The 19,231-nt window shown below is 41.4% G+C and overlaps 1 protein-coding gene across 4 annotated transcripts in view; it reads left to right on the forward strand.

The window, feature by feature from the left end:
- Positions 1-3,455: 3,455 nt before the first annotated feature.
- LOC130208980 (copine-9-like) overlaps positions 3,456-19,231 on the forward strand; it is a 154,047-nt gene continuing 138,271 nt past the window's right edge. For all 4 annotated transcript variants that reach the window (XM_056438456.1, XM_056438454.1, XM_056438453.1 and 1 more), the window contains exons 1-2: positions 3,456-3,532; positions 18,656-18,696. In XM_056438456.1, the coding sequence (XP_056294431.1) occupies positions 3,456-3,532; positions 18,656-18,696 (118 nt within the window). The remainder of the gene's footprint in view (positions 3,533-18,655; positions 18,697-19,231) is intronic.

Below are 19,231 nucleotides of genomic sequence, written 5' to 3' on the forward strand. Positions count from 1 at the left end.
ACTGTTGCGTTGATTGTTTGTCATGTCTAAATGTTGCACCTTCCGCCAAAAAAAATTCCTCATTTGTGTAAACATTCCTGGCAATAAAACTTTCTGATTCTGATGAGGTTCTTAGTTGGGTCGAAGTTCGAAGACTCTGTCATCACTTGGAATGTCTTCGGGTCAGTGTGAATGCGACTGGGCGGCACAAAAGGTTCAGCATGCTTCAGAAAAACCATGCTAAAGTTGTTCCAAATGAACGCACCTGAAGGCAGCGTGAACAGCAACCCTGTATCACAAAAATTACATTCCCCCAGACCTAAAATGCAATTTGCAGTTACGTTTGACAAACATATTTCTCTCCAGATTACCTTTGTATTTGACGTATTACAATTATAAATACGTCTCCAATCAACGTATCTTTGCCGTTTGATGTCTCTTTTCTACAATGCTGTTATGAATTAGAAAAACCGTCCTCTAGTCTTATTTATTATTATTTTATATGTTGTTTCACCTGCGTATTATGACAGTGTGACAGGATTGTGGCCGTCACCTGTAGGTTTCCCCCCCTAAGCACCAAGGAATGCGCAACCAGAGGGAATTTTGGTAACAAGCTTTATTTGAGCGCTCTGACCGCCGACTGTGTCTCTGCTCATGGCTCCCGATCTTCCTTCTGTCCAGCTCCTTTATGGAGACAGACTCAGATACGCAAACACAGATCGTCATCAGCTGGACTGATTACCAATCAGTCCAGCTGATGACAATCAGACACCGTTCCCTGAACCACACCCCCGCTCCACCCACTCTGCAGCCGAGCCTAAACACCCCCCCGCTGCCACAGACAGCAATAGGCGTTGTAACGGATCATATGAATTGGCGTGAACTGCTGGTGACTCTTCTTTATTTTCTTTCTTTAGGTGACAATACATTAATTAAAACTCGTAAACTATCACCACCTCATCACCACCGTAACAGAGCCTCATACGGGTCCAACCAACTATTAAACTTTTTATAAAATGCGCATCTGTCCGTAATCTATTGGGGGGGGGGAACCGGCATCTATGGTTCTCCTGGTGGTCCCCCTGGTGGTCCCCCCCCCCCCCATCTATATGTAGGCACATAAACATACTGCACACGTCCACGATATATTAAAATATATTTAAGGAAACACTGAAATCCCCCCCCACTCAGCCAGGAGATCCTCCTCATCGTTGTTGTTGTTATTGTTGTTGTTGTTGTTTGTTTCCCCACTAGAATCATTCAAAGAGAAGGAAGGTTGTGCTTCTCCTCAGTGGAAAGGAAGAAGGAAAGGAGGAGGAGGAGACACGGCCGTCCTCACAGCGAGGCGCCTGGTGAGCGTTTATCCAGAGGTCAAAGGTCAAAGGTCAGAGAGCAAAGAAGAGGACGAGGACCACGATTATCACGACGACCAGCACGCCGATGGCGCACCACTGACTCCGCCCTGCAGGGGGTAGCAGAGCGACCGATGAGCAACATACGTGTGCCTGTGTGTGTGTGAATGTCCTGTACATGTGTGTGTAAGTGTGTACGTGTGTATGTGTGTGTGTGTATATATATGTATGTGTGTGTGTGTGTTTATGTGTGTGTGCCTGTGTGCGTGTGTGTGTGTTTTTCTCCTGGTACTAGTACTACTACTAGTACCAGTACTATGATTCACATCGACATAAACAATTTATTCATTTTCTGTACTATAATTTATTTTTTGGTCATATTTTCTGCCTTAAATTGCCTTTTTAAAACATTTTTAATACATATTAATACTTTTTTCATGCTATTTCTTTCTGTATATTTTCACATTTCATACGACGACTTTAAATATATTTTATTTTAATTTCCCGATATCAAAGGAAAAAGGTAAATATTCAGCATATTTTTGACCTTTTAAGAAATAAAAAATTCTAATTTCTTAAGACAAACTGACTCTGATTTTTAAATGAAATACAATCTACATTTTCACGGACTTAAACGTGTGAATGTTGCTGAGCGACGTCATCAACAGCTGCTGGTCTGAGTTTGTGTCTTCAGGTCTGACAGCCAATCAGATCACAGTTCACCTGGACAGACGAACCCTGCAGATGATTTCCACAATGCATCACTTCTCACCAGAAGACGATCGCGATATGGCCGACAATTCTCTGGTTGTCTTGGGTAGTGGGATTCTCCTCTTCATCACCAGCCTCCTCTTCATCAGTCCTTTTAATGCTTTTTACGTGACATTTTTTGACACGAATTACTTTTCATAACACTAGAATAACTTCATATGTCTCAACATTTTTTTGTAAATTTCTTCTGAATGTTTTGACTTCCTGGGCATGAAAAGATGTTTTCTTATTGTAATTTAATGTAAATATTCACATTACCAGTCCATCCCGTCACAAGGAGCTCAACGAAGATTTATGAATGTTTTAAAGTGTAAATAATCACATTACCGTCACGTTGAACAAGTTTAATACAACTCAAAACTCCAGAAAACATTCACGACGATTCGGTTGTCGAAGCAGCCGAGTAACATTTATTCTTCATGTGTTCGTGGAAGTCGAAACGTTAAATAAAAAGGTTTCAAGAACATGAACGGCGGGATTAAAGTTAATAATAATATAATAATATTAGACTTCCGGTTTGAGTATGTAGCGAGCAGACGCGTGCGGAGAAGCTCCCGACTACTTTTTGTATTTAACCTCTAAGACCTTTGTGTCACACGTTTTACCATACGACAAGTTTCCAAACCTGCTAAAAGACAACCAGAGGAAAAAATGCCACCGAAACACAAACAACAACATAGCTCGCAAAGCCAAGCAACTCATGCTACTCCTTCGCAAGCTGGAAAGCTAGCGCTAGCTAAAATGGCTGTAAGCCCATCCCCAGGTGAGGAAACCCACTCAGCCCCCGAGAGCGTGGGGGAGCCCGTCACGATGCGGCAGCTGTCCTCCCTCCTGGAAACCCACCGTACCGGTATGAAGGAAGACATGACGGCGTTCAGCATTTTCAGGAGACTGGACTGGAAATAAACAAATTATAAATATTTGTGAGGTCCCTTTAAAAAAAAAAAAAAACCTCCAGCGGCACTAATCACCCTCCAATCTCGGACCCAAGTTACAATTGTGGAGATCTCTGCCTCCACCTGGCGATGGATGGAGAGAAACGAGGGGCTTCTGGCTCCTCCGCCCCCCCCCCGCCCCCCATCCTCTCTCTCTCTCTCTCTCTCTCTCGAATGAATGAAAGCCTCATCCTCAGGTATGCCTTCTAACCCTCAACTGCGCTCCAGCGACCGTCAGCGGAGGCAACAACTACTCCAGAGCCCGGAGCCGGTCGGCGCGCTCTCCGTCTCCTCGTCCTTCTTTCGGCTGGATGGAACAAACACGTTCCGGCCACAGGGACAAACTCGCGCTGTGAGAACTTCCGCGGTTTAGAAGAAGTGATTTGGAAAAAAGCACAAAAAAAGCAAACCCTCAGCCATGGCGACAATAGGGGATTTCGACCCACTCAACTCCACCGTACCTGCGACAAAGATTGAAATCACCGTTTCCTGCAGGTAAGCGCCGCAAACACGTCTCCACCCCCCAACACGCACCTGTCAATCATTCATCATTTTACGTTCACATATTGACACCTTTTTGGATGCTTGATATTGCTTTCAGTTCGGTCGTCGTGATTTATCATTTTATTTTTAAGGTGAATGATGATAGTCTTGTGCGCACATTTTCTTGAATCTCAAGACTTTTTCTTGCACTTGTGTGTATTTAACGTTCATGGAGCAACTCTTTCGTTTTTCTTCTTCTTTCTTTTTTGTTGTTGTAAAGGAAGAATTTGCATGCGCTGTGGGTGTAGAGAAGTGCGTGGGAGGGGGGGGGGGGTTGTTGCAGTAACCAACAGTGCCAGGATTTATTCTGAGTGCGGTGGAGAGCGCAACTCTGAGATCACATGAGTGCGTGGATATTAGATGTTACAACTGACAATGAAGAAAAGACACCGAGAGGGAGGCAGAGTGCTTTGAACAAGGTTATTATAATAAGGCCTGAAGAGGGAGAGGAGTCATGTTTTATACTATAACTCGTTTGAGAAGCACATTACAGCACATAGGAACGGTACAGCTGTCCGGGATCAGAAGTACCAACGATAGTTTCATTTTAAATTATCATGTTTTATAATATATATATTTTTTCTTACACATGGTGAACGTTTGTGTGTCAAAGTCAAAAAATATCAATGAGAAATGCAGCAGAGGAACTAAAAGCAGTAAAAGAGGAAAATGAATATGCTTGCTGGGATGGAGTCCTCCATCCTGGTGTGAGGCGGTGGCTCATCACCTCATGCAAACTCCAGAGGCTGATGTTTAACACACATACCTGTTATAACTCCTTATTAAAGACTTCTCAAATGTAATATATTTTAAGAAAGATGCTGTAATAGTTTATATTGAATGTTACTTAAATGAAAAGCTTTCATGGGGTTTCAAAGAGCAGGATGAGCATGAGGGGGACACCAAAAGTGCCAACAAAAGCAGAGTAAGGAATTAAATGTAAATGAAAGAAGACTTAAGTTACAATATATACTGCATAATTGACAGCTAAATGTGTTAAGTCTCACCAAAGAGAGGGCTCTTTCTTTCATAACCAATCAAATCTCAACAAACTCACCTGAGACTCTGACTGTCCCTTCCCGACACATTCCCTGTTACATCTCTAATATGAAACAGTGTATGAGTACTTCTAAAAACCTTTAGTTGATTGAAATTAAACAAAGTATTAAAGCTAGTGTTCCCCCCTTTCTCATGGGATACAGGCTATAAACAAGAATTTTTGGTGGATAAAGATTGTCTTTGTTTTTTATCTGTTGAATATCAGCCGTATTAAATTCCTTGTTTGAGGTGTTTTAGAGCGTGTTTTTAAACTTTTCACTGGTTCAGACCAGAGAGTTCAACTGAGTCATCTATAACACGCATACAAACTAACTTCTGAAGGAAAGTAAAGCTATAGGAGCAATAAATGTTACATCTAATTTCTAAATGATTTAAAACTAAACTCGCAACAAAATGACAATTACCGACATAAACCACCATGTTCTGAATGGACACATTACTGACATCAATAACAAATAACATTTTTATTTTGGAACACAAAGCAGCAAACTTAACACAATACTCGTTTATTACAGCCGTCACCGTGTTGTTGTTTTTTCACAACAAATGAATGTTACCATATTTGCAATGCAGCGACGTAGAGATGCTGTATGCAGCTCTGTTAGTGGCAACGACCCGCCAATCACAGTGAGCCCGCTCTAAAGCATACTCTGCTTTATGGTTTATTTTACTCTAAATGTTCCATCATTTACTAAATGACCATCACGCTGTATTGAAGAAGACTCGAAACTAGAGATTGAGACCATAAACTCATGTTTACAATGTTTACTGAGATAATAAATCAAGAGAGAAGTAGAGTCATTTTCTCACAGTCTCACAATCAGAGGAGTCGCCCCCTGATGGTCAGGAGAGAGAATACAGGTTTTAAGATACTTCCGCATCAGCTTCACTCGGCTTCACATGTTGCTGTCTGGGTAAAAGCGATGCGGTCAGATGGGATTGGAAATGCAGTAAAGAAATTAAAACCCAAAAGCATTGTGAGCTCCGACTAGCCTCTTGTCATTTTCTCATAGACATCAATACAATTTGAAGAGTCGCCCCCTGCTGGTCAGTAGAGAGAATGCACATTTTAGGACGCTTCCGAAATTGATTTCACTCAGCGGGGTTGCCGCCTGGTCTGGAAGTGTTTGATGAGCAGGACCTGGACTAGAGAGACGTTAATGCTGGTCAGAGGTCATGCTTCAGTCTGAAGGCAACACAATGCCCTGCAGCATCAGGACAGGAAGACGCGTCAGGATGATTCTCTGAAGGGGGACATGACAGTTTACATTCAAGTATTTATATTTCATTAACTTTGAATGAAGTGCTTGATTTGCATTATTTTTTTAATCGAGTGATAAAGACTTCTATGTTTGAGATATATATCATGTTCTTTCACAAAAGAACCGGGATGAGGTTGTGGTAGTTTCTTTACCCAATATTTTATTTTGTGAATTATTTAAGTCCTCCCCAGAGGGTGAGGTCAATCTTAACAACAAATAGATGATGTAAATAAATAAAAATCTTTTGGTCCTATAAAAACTCAGTATCCCCTTGACACCTAAAGATAAATAAATTAAAAGTAAACACAAAAAGGGGGACGTTCAGCCGGTGCTATATCAAACAAGTCAGGAACATTATCAGGCATCACACGCCCTCATAACTGACAGTGAGCTAATCAAATATCATGAGTAAGTAAACATGGAGTACTCTAATGGCTTTGATAATGAATCAAGATGACATGCATCACCAGCTAAGCCGGTTGAACATGAACCAAACACCTCCGGCCTTGAATTGAATTGTTTTGGAACTGATGTTATTCTGTCTCATCTGAACAACCGCTGTCTCCGTAGTCTCCATCCTCCCAACTCTCAGCATCCTCTGTCTGGGCTGATGTGTTTTGGCAGAATATTGACATTTGGATGCAACGTCTTTCATGTGGCCACACTGCCTTATTGCATGAGCGCCGGTGTATTGTCAGGAGAAGTTATCTGAAAGTGAATGACTCTTTCTGAAAAGGCTCTCCTGCGCTGTGACTCTGCTGCTTAGACTCACTTTTTTTGATTTCCAAATCAGTCAGCTTGTTTTGTAGTTTGAAGAGGATTTGCCTGCAGGAAAAAATAAATCGTCTCCACGCACTCGATGTCCTAGTCGATCTATTCTCTTCCGTCTCAGTTTTTTCCATTAAGGGTTTCATCCTCAAACAGCCCAGACGTCCCATTGTCGCCCAAAGACGCTCCAGGTGGTAATGAGGTGGATTGCTTTCCCCATTTGGGTTCAGATACTCGACAAGAAGGTTACTGTTCAAATGGATAAGAGACGAGTGGAGAAGGGAAATGAGAATACGGGGAGAGACGGAAAGATTCATGTCCCTGCACAAGATGAAGATATTAAGAGATGTTAATGTAAGACAGGCAGCTGATGCTCAGATCTTCTGTGTTTTGTATGTTACGCTATTTAATGTAGATGTATATATATTAGGGCTGTCAATCGATTCTAAAAAATGAACTAATTAATCGCACATTTTGAAAATCATTAATCGCGATTAAAAGTTTTTTTTTCTTCTAAAGAATAAATCTTCTAAATGAACGAGTAATCACTTCAGACAGCGTGTATTTTAGACACTTGTTTAATTGTATTCTTTTTTAAAGACAAAACTTCACACAGAGCTGTGTTTTCAAAGAGGCTCCTACCTATAAAGTGCCAGTGAGGTATTTAATATCGTGTATGATAAATTGTTTCTTCAGTGAAACATCCAGATTAGTAAAAAAAAAATGTATTTGAGACCCCATTGGTCCTGTCATCTTTAACACTGAACAACAGCAGAACCAGTGGCCTTGGTAAACTGACATATGTCACGTTAACCCTCTGGAGTCTGGGCTCATTTTCTGGATTTTACAAAAAAAATTAAATTCACCTTTTAAAGTCTTTTGCATATGACACATCCCAGTGTTTCCCCCACCATTCTATCAGGGTGAGGCCCCGCCCCCCTGTAATGTTCTCTATCGCGCCAGATTACAGCAGAAGTAATGTAAGGTTATTTTCTTAAAGAGCACGTCTTTGTTCTTTTATTAAACTAAACGTCTGTTGTTGGTCGTCTCTACAGCAGCATGTCATTCTGTCTCGACGTGTCGGTCACGCTTGTCGGCTCTCCGTCTCGCGCGCCGCAGAGCTCCATGCCGGCGTGTCTGCGCGCGCATCGGGGCGGAGAAAAAAAAAGAAGTCACCTGCACCTTCCGCCCCGCGGCACCGACAGGTCGCCCTCTGCTTCTCTGTGAATATCGAGGAGCAGACGGGAGGAAGGAGGCGGACTGCCGCGGCTTGACACTCAGAGGAGTGCAAAAACTTCAACGTACACCGGAAGTAAACAAAGTTGCGTTAATTGAGTTAAAATATTTTAGTGCGTTAATCGCGGCCAAATTAATCGCATAGATTAACGCGTTAACGCTGACAGCCCTAATATATATATATATATATATATATATATATATATATATATTTAAGTTAAAGAGTTTGACTCACTTAGGGTGAAACATATAAAATCTCTCTCTTGGTTTCTTTAACTGCCATACATATTATTTATGTCATCTATACTAAGTTTAGTTGCATATTATTATTTGTACAACTTGTTTTGTTGAATATTGGTTTTGTTTATATTTGCATTTGATGGGAACTATTTGTGCATTTTATGTTGCGTTGGGACGCATTTGGTTGCGACCATCTCAAAAAAAGGACACGTGTGTTAGTAATTTGAAAGAATGTAAGTGCAAGATAAGTATTTCTAAGTGGACCCATTCCCTCTTGGTTGTGTGCAGCCAGTGAGGTACGTTCTTTATGTTTTATGTTCATGTTTTCGTCGCGCATATTTCTGTCCAAACTGTTTTTAGGTAATGTGAACACCGACCTTTGTTAAATGTATTTGTACAGTTTGACGGTGTATTTGTGAAGGTGGATGGTGACGGTGGATTGTGAAGGTGGTTGACTGAAGGTGTATGGTGAATGGTTTATGTTGTCTGTATGTTTACATGTTCTTTTACTATTTTTGCACTTTATGTTGTCTATGCACTTTATGTTGTCTATATGTTGCACAATTCACTTTATGTTGCACAATTAAATTCACTTTATGTTGGACAGAAGAGAAACGTAATTTCAATCTTCTGTATGTTTGCACATATGACAAATTGACAAATAAAACTGACTTTGAAGGTGGATGGTGACGGTGGTTGACTGAAGGTGTATGGTGAAGGTGGATTGTGAAGGTGGTTGACTGAAGGTGTATGGTGTAGGTGGATGGTGAAGGTGGATTGTGAAGGTGGTTGACTGAAGGTGTATGGTGAATGGTTTATGTTGTCTGTATGTTTACATGTTCTTTTACTATTTTTGCACTTTATGTTGTCTATGCACTTTATGTTGTCTATATGTTGCACAATTCACTTTATGTTGCACAATTAAATTCACTTTATGTTGGACAGAAGAGAAACGTAATTTCAATCTTCTGTATGTTTGCACATATGACAAATTGACAAATAAAACTGACTTTGAAGGTGGATGGTGACGGTGGTTGACTGAAGGTGTATGGTGAAGGTGGATTGTGAAGGTGGTTGACTGAAGGTGTATGGTGTAGGTGGATGGTGAAGGTGGATTGTGAAGGTGGTTGACTGAAGGTGTATGGTGAAGGTGGTTGAGTTAAAATGTATGGTGATGGTGAAGGTGGTTGAGTTAAAATGTATGGTGATGGTGGATGGTGAAGCTGGATGGTGAAGGTGGATTGTGAAGGTGGTTGAGTTAAGGTGTATGGTGACGGTGGTTGACTGAAGGTGTATGGTGAAGCTGGATGGTGAAGCTGGATGGTGAAGGTGGTTGAGTTAAGGTGTATGGTGACGGTGGTTGACTGAAGGTGTATGGTGAAGCTGGATGGTGAAGCTGGATGGTGAAGGTGGTTGAGTTAAGGTGTATGGTGAAGGTGGTTGACTGAAGTGCGCGTGAATCCAAAACATCTATCAGTAACCCAAGAACAACGGTGTCGTGTATTTCCTGGAGAGAGCGATAGTTTCTTTCTCATGGCAACGATTTTGTGGCCTAAGGCCTATCTGCCTTGATTCATTTCTGACTATCCTTTTTAATATGGTTTTCTCCTATTTACTATCCAAGTTTTTTCTACCAAAAACTGGCATAAAAAGAAGGAGAACAAAAATAGAATGAAGTACTGTTAGTGCAAACACCTCAAAGCTCCCTGTCTTGTGTGATTATAGCATCTTCCACATTATTATGATGGTGTGAATGATAATGAAAACTAGTGGATACGTGAGCTTGGACTCAAAGCCTGAGCTTCTTTATTTTGGTGTGTGCACCTGAGATGAGTGTGTGCGTTTGGGTCCAGTGTTGTGAAGTCAGGTTAGTTGTGCTGAGTTCAGGGAAATAGTGAAAAGAACAGCGAGTTATCCATTTTTCCTTTTTTTCAAGCAATTACGTAATTAGTTACATTTTATAGAAGTCATTTTGTTTGATATTATTTCATGAGATATTCTTTGTTCTTTTAAAGGAGTCTGAACTATTTTATTTGTGGATTCTTCAAACTGAACGGGTTTATTACTTTTTTTTAAATCCAGTAATTTGTAACGCTTTTTAATTCCAAACGCTTGTCTGAGGTCAGTTATGTAAAATAGAGCATCGACAACTTGAAGAGATCTACTGCTTAGCGTGACAGTTGTAGGGTGTCCTAAGATTTACCAAAAACATGAACATCTTCGTGGTAGCTACCTCAGGAAACCAAACCCAAACACCCCATCATGCCAGTCCAAAGTTAGTTATATTATCTTCGGTCTAATGTAGACTGTTGTGGTGCTACAGCAGTAAAAAAGGAAAGTAGTGCAAACAGTTTACTAAATATTCCTGTTGACTCAACTCAACTTAATGTAAGCCGCTGACAGGAAGCTACAAACTGCCAACGCATCGACGCTGCGAGATTCTCAGCCTCGGCCTCAACATAAACACACCACAAGCGGGAAACAAATTAAATATGTTGTTGGTGAACATTTTGACGGAGGCATTCAGTTTCATGCCAACATTTCCTTGTGACGCTGATGTGATCCGGATGTCACCATCTGTTGGTCCTGGTAGACTTCAGAGCATATTTGCTGATGCAAATTAGTTGTATGTAAATGTAATTTCTAGGAGACAAGATTGAAAAACCACATCGGGTTAGGGATGCTGAACGAAAAATACTTGGATGGAATGTAAATGTAAAGATCTAATTGTGTTCTAGTGGAGGGTAACCAGACTCCTGCCATAGGGGTGTCAGTGGTGTGTCAGGAACATGCGGATGTGTTGATTTACAGTTGCAAAAAGCCTTTATTGTATTTGGCTTCAGGCAGTTTTAAAGACGGCTCTTATGCAGATCAGCCCCCATCGGAGCTCTTTAAATAAAACGGGTGATGTGACAATGCAGTTTTCTTTACTTTCAACCGGCTCGTTGCTGCGTCCAAAGCTGGCAGACCGTAAAACAGATTAGTATTGACCGAACTCCCAATATCTGATTTGATCATCCGTTAATGACGACATGGAGGCTTCATCTTACAGAGCATGTTTGTAAAAAAAAAAGAAAGAAAGAAGATTCCGGTTTGTCTGCACTGTACATATGGTATCTGTGTGTGTAAACAGCTTTAAACAGACGCTGTGTTGGTGTCTATGTGGGTTAGGCAGTCCGATAGCGTGGATGGAAATAGTGCTTTTATGCTTCTGTCTTACAATCAAGTATGAAAATCGCTCCTTAATGTCTGGAATTGACTAAAATGGATGTTTTAAAACAAAGCAGACCATCTTTACTAAAGTCTGGTTTTTATTAGCATTCAATGTAGCAGGAGGTAAACAAGCTAATATCACAGACTGAATATAAGAATTAGATGTAGTTATCGTGACATCACACTATGGGTTCTGGATTGCCGCTATGAACCTTTGAGTTTGGCGATTTTGGAATACGGCCGTCACCATCTTGACCTTTGGGTGCCAGATGAACCGAAGTTACCACATTTGGAATACGGTGGATGCCGTTTACGTCTCTTTTAGCGACAGCAACCTGTCGATCACAGTAGCCCCGCCCTAAAGCATACTTTGCTTTATGGGCTATTTTACTCTAAATGAATCATAATTTACAAAATGAACATCATGCTATATTACACAAATACTTTAAACTGGAGATTGAGACCAAAACCCCATCTTTACAATATTTACGAAGGGAATAAATCAAGAGAGAAGTAGAGTCATCAAAGGAGTCGCCCCCTGCTGGACACTAGAGAGGATGCAGGTTTTAAGGCTTCACTCTAATTAATAATAGTAATTCAACCAAATTCAGTTCCCATTTAACTAAAGGTGCGACTTTTGACCCTGACATTTATGAACATTTAATTATACCTGTGCTTTTCCTGCCACAAGTCGTAATGTCTGCTGTAAAAGAGGTCGACATCTCGAGATACTCAGTTAGCCCTGAGGAGGGGCTGCACTAGAGGGCACACATGAAGGCGCGTTCAGATACGGCAAAGTGATCTGTAGTGGTGCAGTAGCTGCATACTAAGTTGATGGAAAAATGTAAGTGCAGTCATAAAATACACTGATTTGCTGTAGGTGGTGCAATAAGAGCCTGAGCTGAAGATATTTCAATTTGAGCAGAGGAAATGCAGTTTGCCCAAATTGAATGACTCACTTAAAAAATGCACAGCAGAGGAACAAAATAAGAAGAAAAAAAACTGAGTACCAGACCAAGCTTTGATAGCAACCTGTTCTCGATCTGTGGGACATTTAACCAGCCCAACATATTTGCGAGTTCCTGCCAGTAAGCCGTTTGTGACCGAGGAGATAGACACACTCGTACCGTGGGAACATTTTCAGAATTTTATTATCTTCCATGGTCCTTGCATTGAATCTTCAGCCAGTGATGGTAACCATATAGTTACTCGGGATGAGTATTGTGAGGATTTTATCCATACTATAGTGCTCCTATTGATACTCTAACCTAACTGGTTCTTTTTTAATTATTTAAGACAAAAAAAAGTACAACAAAAATAAATCGACATTGCTTTTTATATATGAAAACAAAGTATTTCTAGAAAAGTTAAAAAATCATTCAAATACATTCTCAGCTGAAAAATTATCGAAATGGTTATCTTTGATTAGCCCTTATCTTGTGATCACACTGCGTCTGACATCACTAACGTTACCTGCTGCTCTACAAACACATCGATGTAATACTGGTTGGCCACATGTTGTGATAAACTGCTGCTGTTTCCTCTTTTATTGAGTTTGAGACAACCAGAGTTCTCAGCATCTACTGGTGTCAAATGTAGTCTTACTTTGGATCTTTGTCTTCTCTCAGCCATGACGTGAGACTCACGCTGTACTGTGTGTGTTTTTATTTTTTATAGCTGTGTGTCATATATATATATATTTTTTAGCTGTGTGCCGTATATTATACATATTTATATATATCTATATACAGGACTCTCAGAAAATTAGAATATTGTGATAAAGTTCTTTATTTTCTGTAATGCAATTAAAAAAACAAAAATGTCATGCATTCTGGATTCATTACAAATCAACTGAAATATTGCAAGCCTTTTATTCTTTTAATATTGATGATTATGGCTTACAGCTTAAGAAAACTCTAAAATCCTATCTCATAAAATTTTAATATTTCCTCAGACCAAGTAAAAAAAAAGATTTATAACAGCTGAGTGTTTGTCAAGGCTCAGGAAACCCTTGCAGGTGTTTCGAGTTAATTAGACAATTCAAGTGATTTGTTTAATACCCTACTAGTATACTTTTTCATGATATTCTAATATTTAGAGATAGGATATTTGAGTTTTCTTAAACTGTAAGCCATAATCAGCAATATTAAAAGAATAAAAGGCTTGCAATATTTCAGTTGATTTGTAATGAATCCAGAATGCATGACATTTTTGTTTTTTGAATTGCATTACAGAAAATAAAGAACTTCATCACAATATTCTAATTTTCTGAGACAGTCCTGTATATATATTTTTTAGCTGTGTGCCGTATATTATACATATTTATATATATCTATATACAGGACTGTCTCAGAAAATTAGAATATTGTGAAAAAAGCTTTTTTTTTAAAATGCAAAAAAACAAAAAAAACATGCATTATTTTATTATTTTCTTTTATGAAATATTGCAAGCCTTTTATTATTTTATTATTGCTGAAACTCTAAAATCCTATCTCATAAAATTTGAATATTTCCTCAGACCAAGTACTCAGGAAGATTTATAACAGCAAAACAAAATCAAACATTTGAAAATGTGTTTCCAGGTGTTTCGAGTTAATTAGACGATTCAAGTGATTTGTTTAATACCCTACTAGTATACTTTTTCATGATATTCTAATATTTAGAGATAGGATATTTGAGTTTTCTTAAGCTGTAAGCCATAATCAGCAATATTAAAAGAATAAAAGGCTTGCAATATTTCAGTTGATTTGTAATGAATCCAGAATGCATGACATTTTTGTTTTTTAAATTGCATTACAGAAAATAAAGAACTTTATCACAATATTCTAATTTTCTGAGACAGTCCTGTATATATGTGTATAGATTCTGGATTCTTCAATAAAGATGGAGGAATCCATGTAATTTTTTTTCATACGATTACAAGGATGTAATTAAAGCATGTGTGTGATGAGAGTGTCAGCATGTTGTAGTGTTCTCCATTGTGCTGCCATAAAGGCACCTGAGAGCTGCTTTGTGGCTGTGATGGGTGGATGGCGGGCTGTGATACTAAAAAGTGACTTCAGAAGTGCTTTTCGAGGGAAATGTCGGGTAGGTCAGCGAGCACAGGGAGCCAGGACTTCTCAGTGGGAGAATGTCAATCACAGCATGGGAGGGCTCTGATTGGATACCCAACTTCCCCCCCATATCATGTCCTGAAGGTCTCAAACCGAAGACCACATTACAAGCAAAAACCTTTTGCTTGTAATGTAAGAGTTGTGTCTTTCAGAGGTTACGCTCTAATGCAGATTGTCTGCCCTTGGAGCAAAAGTGCAGCACCCAAAATATTTAAAAAAAATAGTTTTTCAGAAGAAAGACAGTTACCTCCTCCACACATCACACCTCCCAAACACCTCCTCCCCCTCTGTCCCCCCTGCTGAGCTGCACATCCACCGAGCCCTCAATAACAATGGGCTCCTCTACCCTCCCCCCTCTCCCTCTCTCTGTGACGACTGACCAGGTGAGAAGACAGCTGGAGAAACTACACCAGCGCAGAGCTGAAGGTCCTGATGGCATCAGCCCCAGGGTCCTAAAGACCTGCGCCACCCAGCTGTCTGGTGTCCTGCAGCGCCTCTTCAACCTCAGCCTGAGGCTGGGGAAGTCCCGTGCTGTGGAAGACGCCGTGCCTGGTCCCTGTCCCAAACCAGTCAGCACCATCTGGCCTCACCGACTACCGACCCGTCGCCCTCACCTCCCATGTGATGAAGGTGCTGGAGAGGCTGGTCTTGGCCCACCTCCGGCCGCAGGTGAAATCATCGTTGGACCCTCTGCAATTTGCTTACCAGCCTCATGTGGGAGTGGACGCGCCATCATCTACCTGCTGCAACGAGCTCAGTCGCACCTGGATGGAACCGATGTCTCTGTGAGAGTCACTTTCTTTGACTTCTCCAGTGCATTTAACACCATCCAGCCGCTGCTGCTGAGTGAGAAGCTGCGGGTGGCCGGTGTGGGCCGTCCACCATCTCCTGGAGCACTGACTTCCTCACAGGCAGACCCCAGTTTGGCAGAATGGGGCGTGTGCTGCCTGGAACGGTGGGCAGTGATGTTGGAGCCCACAGGGAACTGTTCTGTCTCCTTCCTCTTCACCCTGTACACCAGTGACTTCCAGTACAACACGGAGTCATGCCATCTGCAGAAGTACTCTGATGATTCTGCAGTGGTCGGGTGTATTAGGGATGGACGGGAGGAGGAGTACAGGGCAGTGGTGAGTGACTTTGTAAAGTGGGCGATGAGAACCACCTGCGGCTGAACGTGGCCAAGACCAGAGAGATGGTGGTGGACTTCAGGAGGAAGGCGACAGCTCCTACACCTCTGAGTGTCCTGGGAGTGGACGTGGACATGGTGGAGGAGTACAAGTACCTGGGCGTCTCCATCGACAGCCGACTGAACTGGAAGGCCAACATCAACGCTGTGTACAAGAAGGGATGAGTCGACTCTTTTCCTGAGAAAGCTTGATCCTTCAACGTGTGCAGCAAGATGTTGGAGTTGTTCTACCAGTCGGTTGTGGCCAGTGTGCTGCACTTTGCCATTGTCTGCTGGGGGAGCAGCATCGGAGCCGGTGACACCAGCCGTCTTAACAAACTGGTTAGGAAGGCTGGCTCCATCATCGGCTGCCAGCTGGAGCACCTGGAACAGGTGGTGGAGAGGAGGACGTTGAAGAAACTGGTGTCCATATTGGACAACCCGGACCACCCTCTCCACCACCTCCTACAGGGACAGAGGAGTACTTTCTCCAGACGTCTCCTCACGCTCCGCTGCCACAAGGAGAGATACAGGAGAACATTCCTGCCGACGGCTATGAGGCTCTACAACAGTTCACCTCTTGCCAGATCACCCTAACCCTTCTTATATTTTGTGTTTTGGTTTTTTTATTCTTGTGTGTTGCTGCTACTGACTCGACAAATTTCCCCTTGGGGATTAATAAAGTATATATCTATCTATCTATCTATCTACCTCATCATAAGCTAAACTAATTATCATGCTCTCTCTGGTGGCTCATTGCTTCTTGTTTTTGGAGTTTGGGAGTCGTCGCCTCATCAAAGTGGAGGCCCTGCCCAAAATGTTACCTCAAATAAATCCCTGAATATACAATAATACAGAACAATAGTGCATGTCAACTTAGTGCGAAATCATTAAAAAATGAACCCACAAAATCTGAAACTTCATTGAAAGCCTCATTATTGTATGGATTGTATTCTTATGAATTCACGGTGCTGCTAATGTTAAAACTCTTACCTCGTGTCACATAAGATGCGAATAATTAAAAGCGACACAGCAACATGCAAAAAGGGACGGTGTAATCGAGCATTGAAAAAAGAAACCAGACTTGGCAGCGTGGCCCTCAGGAAATGTCTCCGGTGCCCTGCAGATATACTGTATGTTCCAGGCAGCAGGCACACAGCAAGACATGCTCACATCTGTAAGGCTGTTAATAACGGCAACAATAAACAGCTCCAGTATATGATGCATACACAGTATGGAGTGTAACACATTCATAACTGAAAGACGTGAATGAACTGACATTCAGTAAACAGGCAGAGAAACACTGTATACCCAGAATAGAAGAAACATATATTTACTGTAAGTCAGCTTAGAGTCACTTATAAGTCTATTATAAGACTGCAAATCAAGCAAATTGAGCCAGTTATGATGATGAATGATGACTGACGGGTAGGGACAGTACAAATGGGGAAAATATAAACAGCAGGGGGCTACCGTGCTGAGGCCAGCGCACGGATATGATCACGAACACACTGTACGTCGCCACGAACATGTGAGAGGATGCACACTGCGCCGCTCCCCCGCAGACACTCCGGCTCCGCGTCACCTCGACAGCTCCGAACCCCCCGGAGGAGAAAGATTCAATCCGTCTGTCAGTTACGGCTCCTCAGATCTTTATAAAACACCTGGTTTATCATCACAGTCAATTCTTACTAAAGCGTCAAGTTACTCGGGGGAATTAGGGATGTAATTCCGGCAATGATTTGATGTCTTCCGCATTGTGACGCTTCTTTGTGTTTGTTATCGCACAACTTTAATCTTATTCACCAGCGAATGAGCAACATGTTTTCACTCCCAGCTCTTGCAACACAGAGGCTTTAGTCAGTGGCCCCCTCGACTTATGATGCTGGTCTTTGACTCCTATGTGAATGTCTGGGTTTGTATGACACCAACCACCCAACAAAAACTTAAGTTAAACTTTTTTAAACTTAAAAAAATCTTGTTGTACAATCGAGGTACATTTATAATCTATAATAAACATTCACATTTTCACAAGCTGCAGTCAATCATGGCTCCTCAGTTAAGGAGTCCCACCGTGGGGTGACTGTGGCTGAGTGGTAGAGGGGGTTGTCCCCATGTCCGCTAGTCCATGCTGATGTTTTCTTGGTGCACTTAACCCCAAATTGCTCCAGAGGGTTGTGCTATTGGTGCAAGAGTGTGTGTGTCTGGGTGAATGACATGTCGTGTAAAAGAGCTTTAAGTGGTTGGAAGACCAGAAAAGAGCAGAAAAGCGCGATACAAGAACAAGTCCATTTGGTTGAGAAGCGCATACATTTATGTTTTTTTACACAATCTGCTTCGAACAATCGGTTTATTTGAATATTTTAAATAATACATGTATAATGAAGTGTTTTTTTAAGCTTCCATTTGGTTGCTTTTTCTGAAGGAAGCGTTTTTCACGCATAAAGTGTTCGTAGACAAAAAGATGAAATGTGACTATTCGGTTACAGGTTCTGGCTCTGATAAACGGCGTATAGTTTTGTTGATTTGTTTAATAAAACATGCTTCTCAATCCCGCTGGCGTGATTTTGGGTTTGGATTTTATAAAATGAACCCAGCTCAGTAAAAAAATAAATTCTTACACAGTAACCATGGTTTCAATCACCTTCATTCATCGTAGGAGTGATGGACAGGATAAGTCTGTTGTTGCTGCCTTAGTAGTTAGTAGTGAGTGGTGGACGTCAAACTACACTACAGTTTAACATCTTAATGTGTTTCTCTCATATAAGATTAAAATCAATTGTTACACACGAGATATTTGATATCAGATACCACTGCCGGCTTTTCACATGCAACATGAACACCATGTTGACCTCGGTAAAGAACCTCCAAGCTGTATGTTCTGTTCAGCTGAAGAGTATAGTCATTAAGCCACACTCTGACATGGGCCTCCACTGAAGTGCAGAACATAATTGAATGACCCTGGAACTGCTGACTGAATGCAAAATAATCTCTAACGACCCTTTTCCTTTCGTTGCAGAAACCTGTTGGACATGGACACCTTCTCCAAGTCCGATCCAGGTATGGCTGCGGCCATTTTCTCATTCATTATTTATTTAATCAAATTCAGCTTTCTCGTTTGTAATGCCAGCATCGTAAGTGATTTAACATCCCTAATGCCAATTTATACAACACATTGCTCAGCTGAACGTGTTCAATTTCACGCAGCGATTATTAAATCACTGCGTCACGCATCTTATCGGTTTCACGGCAAGTATCAGTGAGGCCCTGAGAGGGCGGGTGACTCCCGGAGTATTTACAGACACAATACAGCAGCCCAGTGAATGAAAAGATGTGTCCCAGGGGGCAACCGGCAGACTTTCAATCAAGTTTGTTTCCAATTAGGGCAGCTAACCATCGGAGGGTGATTGACACACGTTGTTGGTGATTGCTGGCCCACACACACATCGACCTAGGATGTGATACAGCAGTGAGTGGTGGACAACAGAGTGACTGTGATTGGTGATACACTTGGAGCTATTTGTAAGACGTGACCAGAGAGAACAGGGAGTGAACAATTGACAATAGATAAAGGATGACAACAAAAGGCTGTCAA

Source organism: Pseudoliparis swirei, chromosome 18 (assembly GCF_029220125.1).
Source record: "Pseudoliparis swirei isolate HS2019 ecotype Mariana Trench chromosome 18, NWPU_hadal_v1, whole genome shotgun sequence".
Classification (NCBI taxonomy): Eukaryota; Metazoa; Chordata; class Actinopteri; order Perciformes; family Liparidae; genus Pseudoliparis; species Pseudoliparis swirei.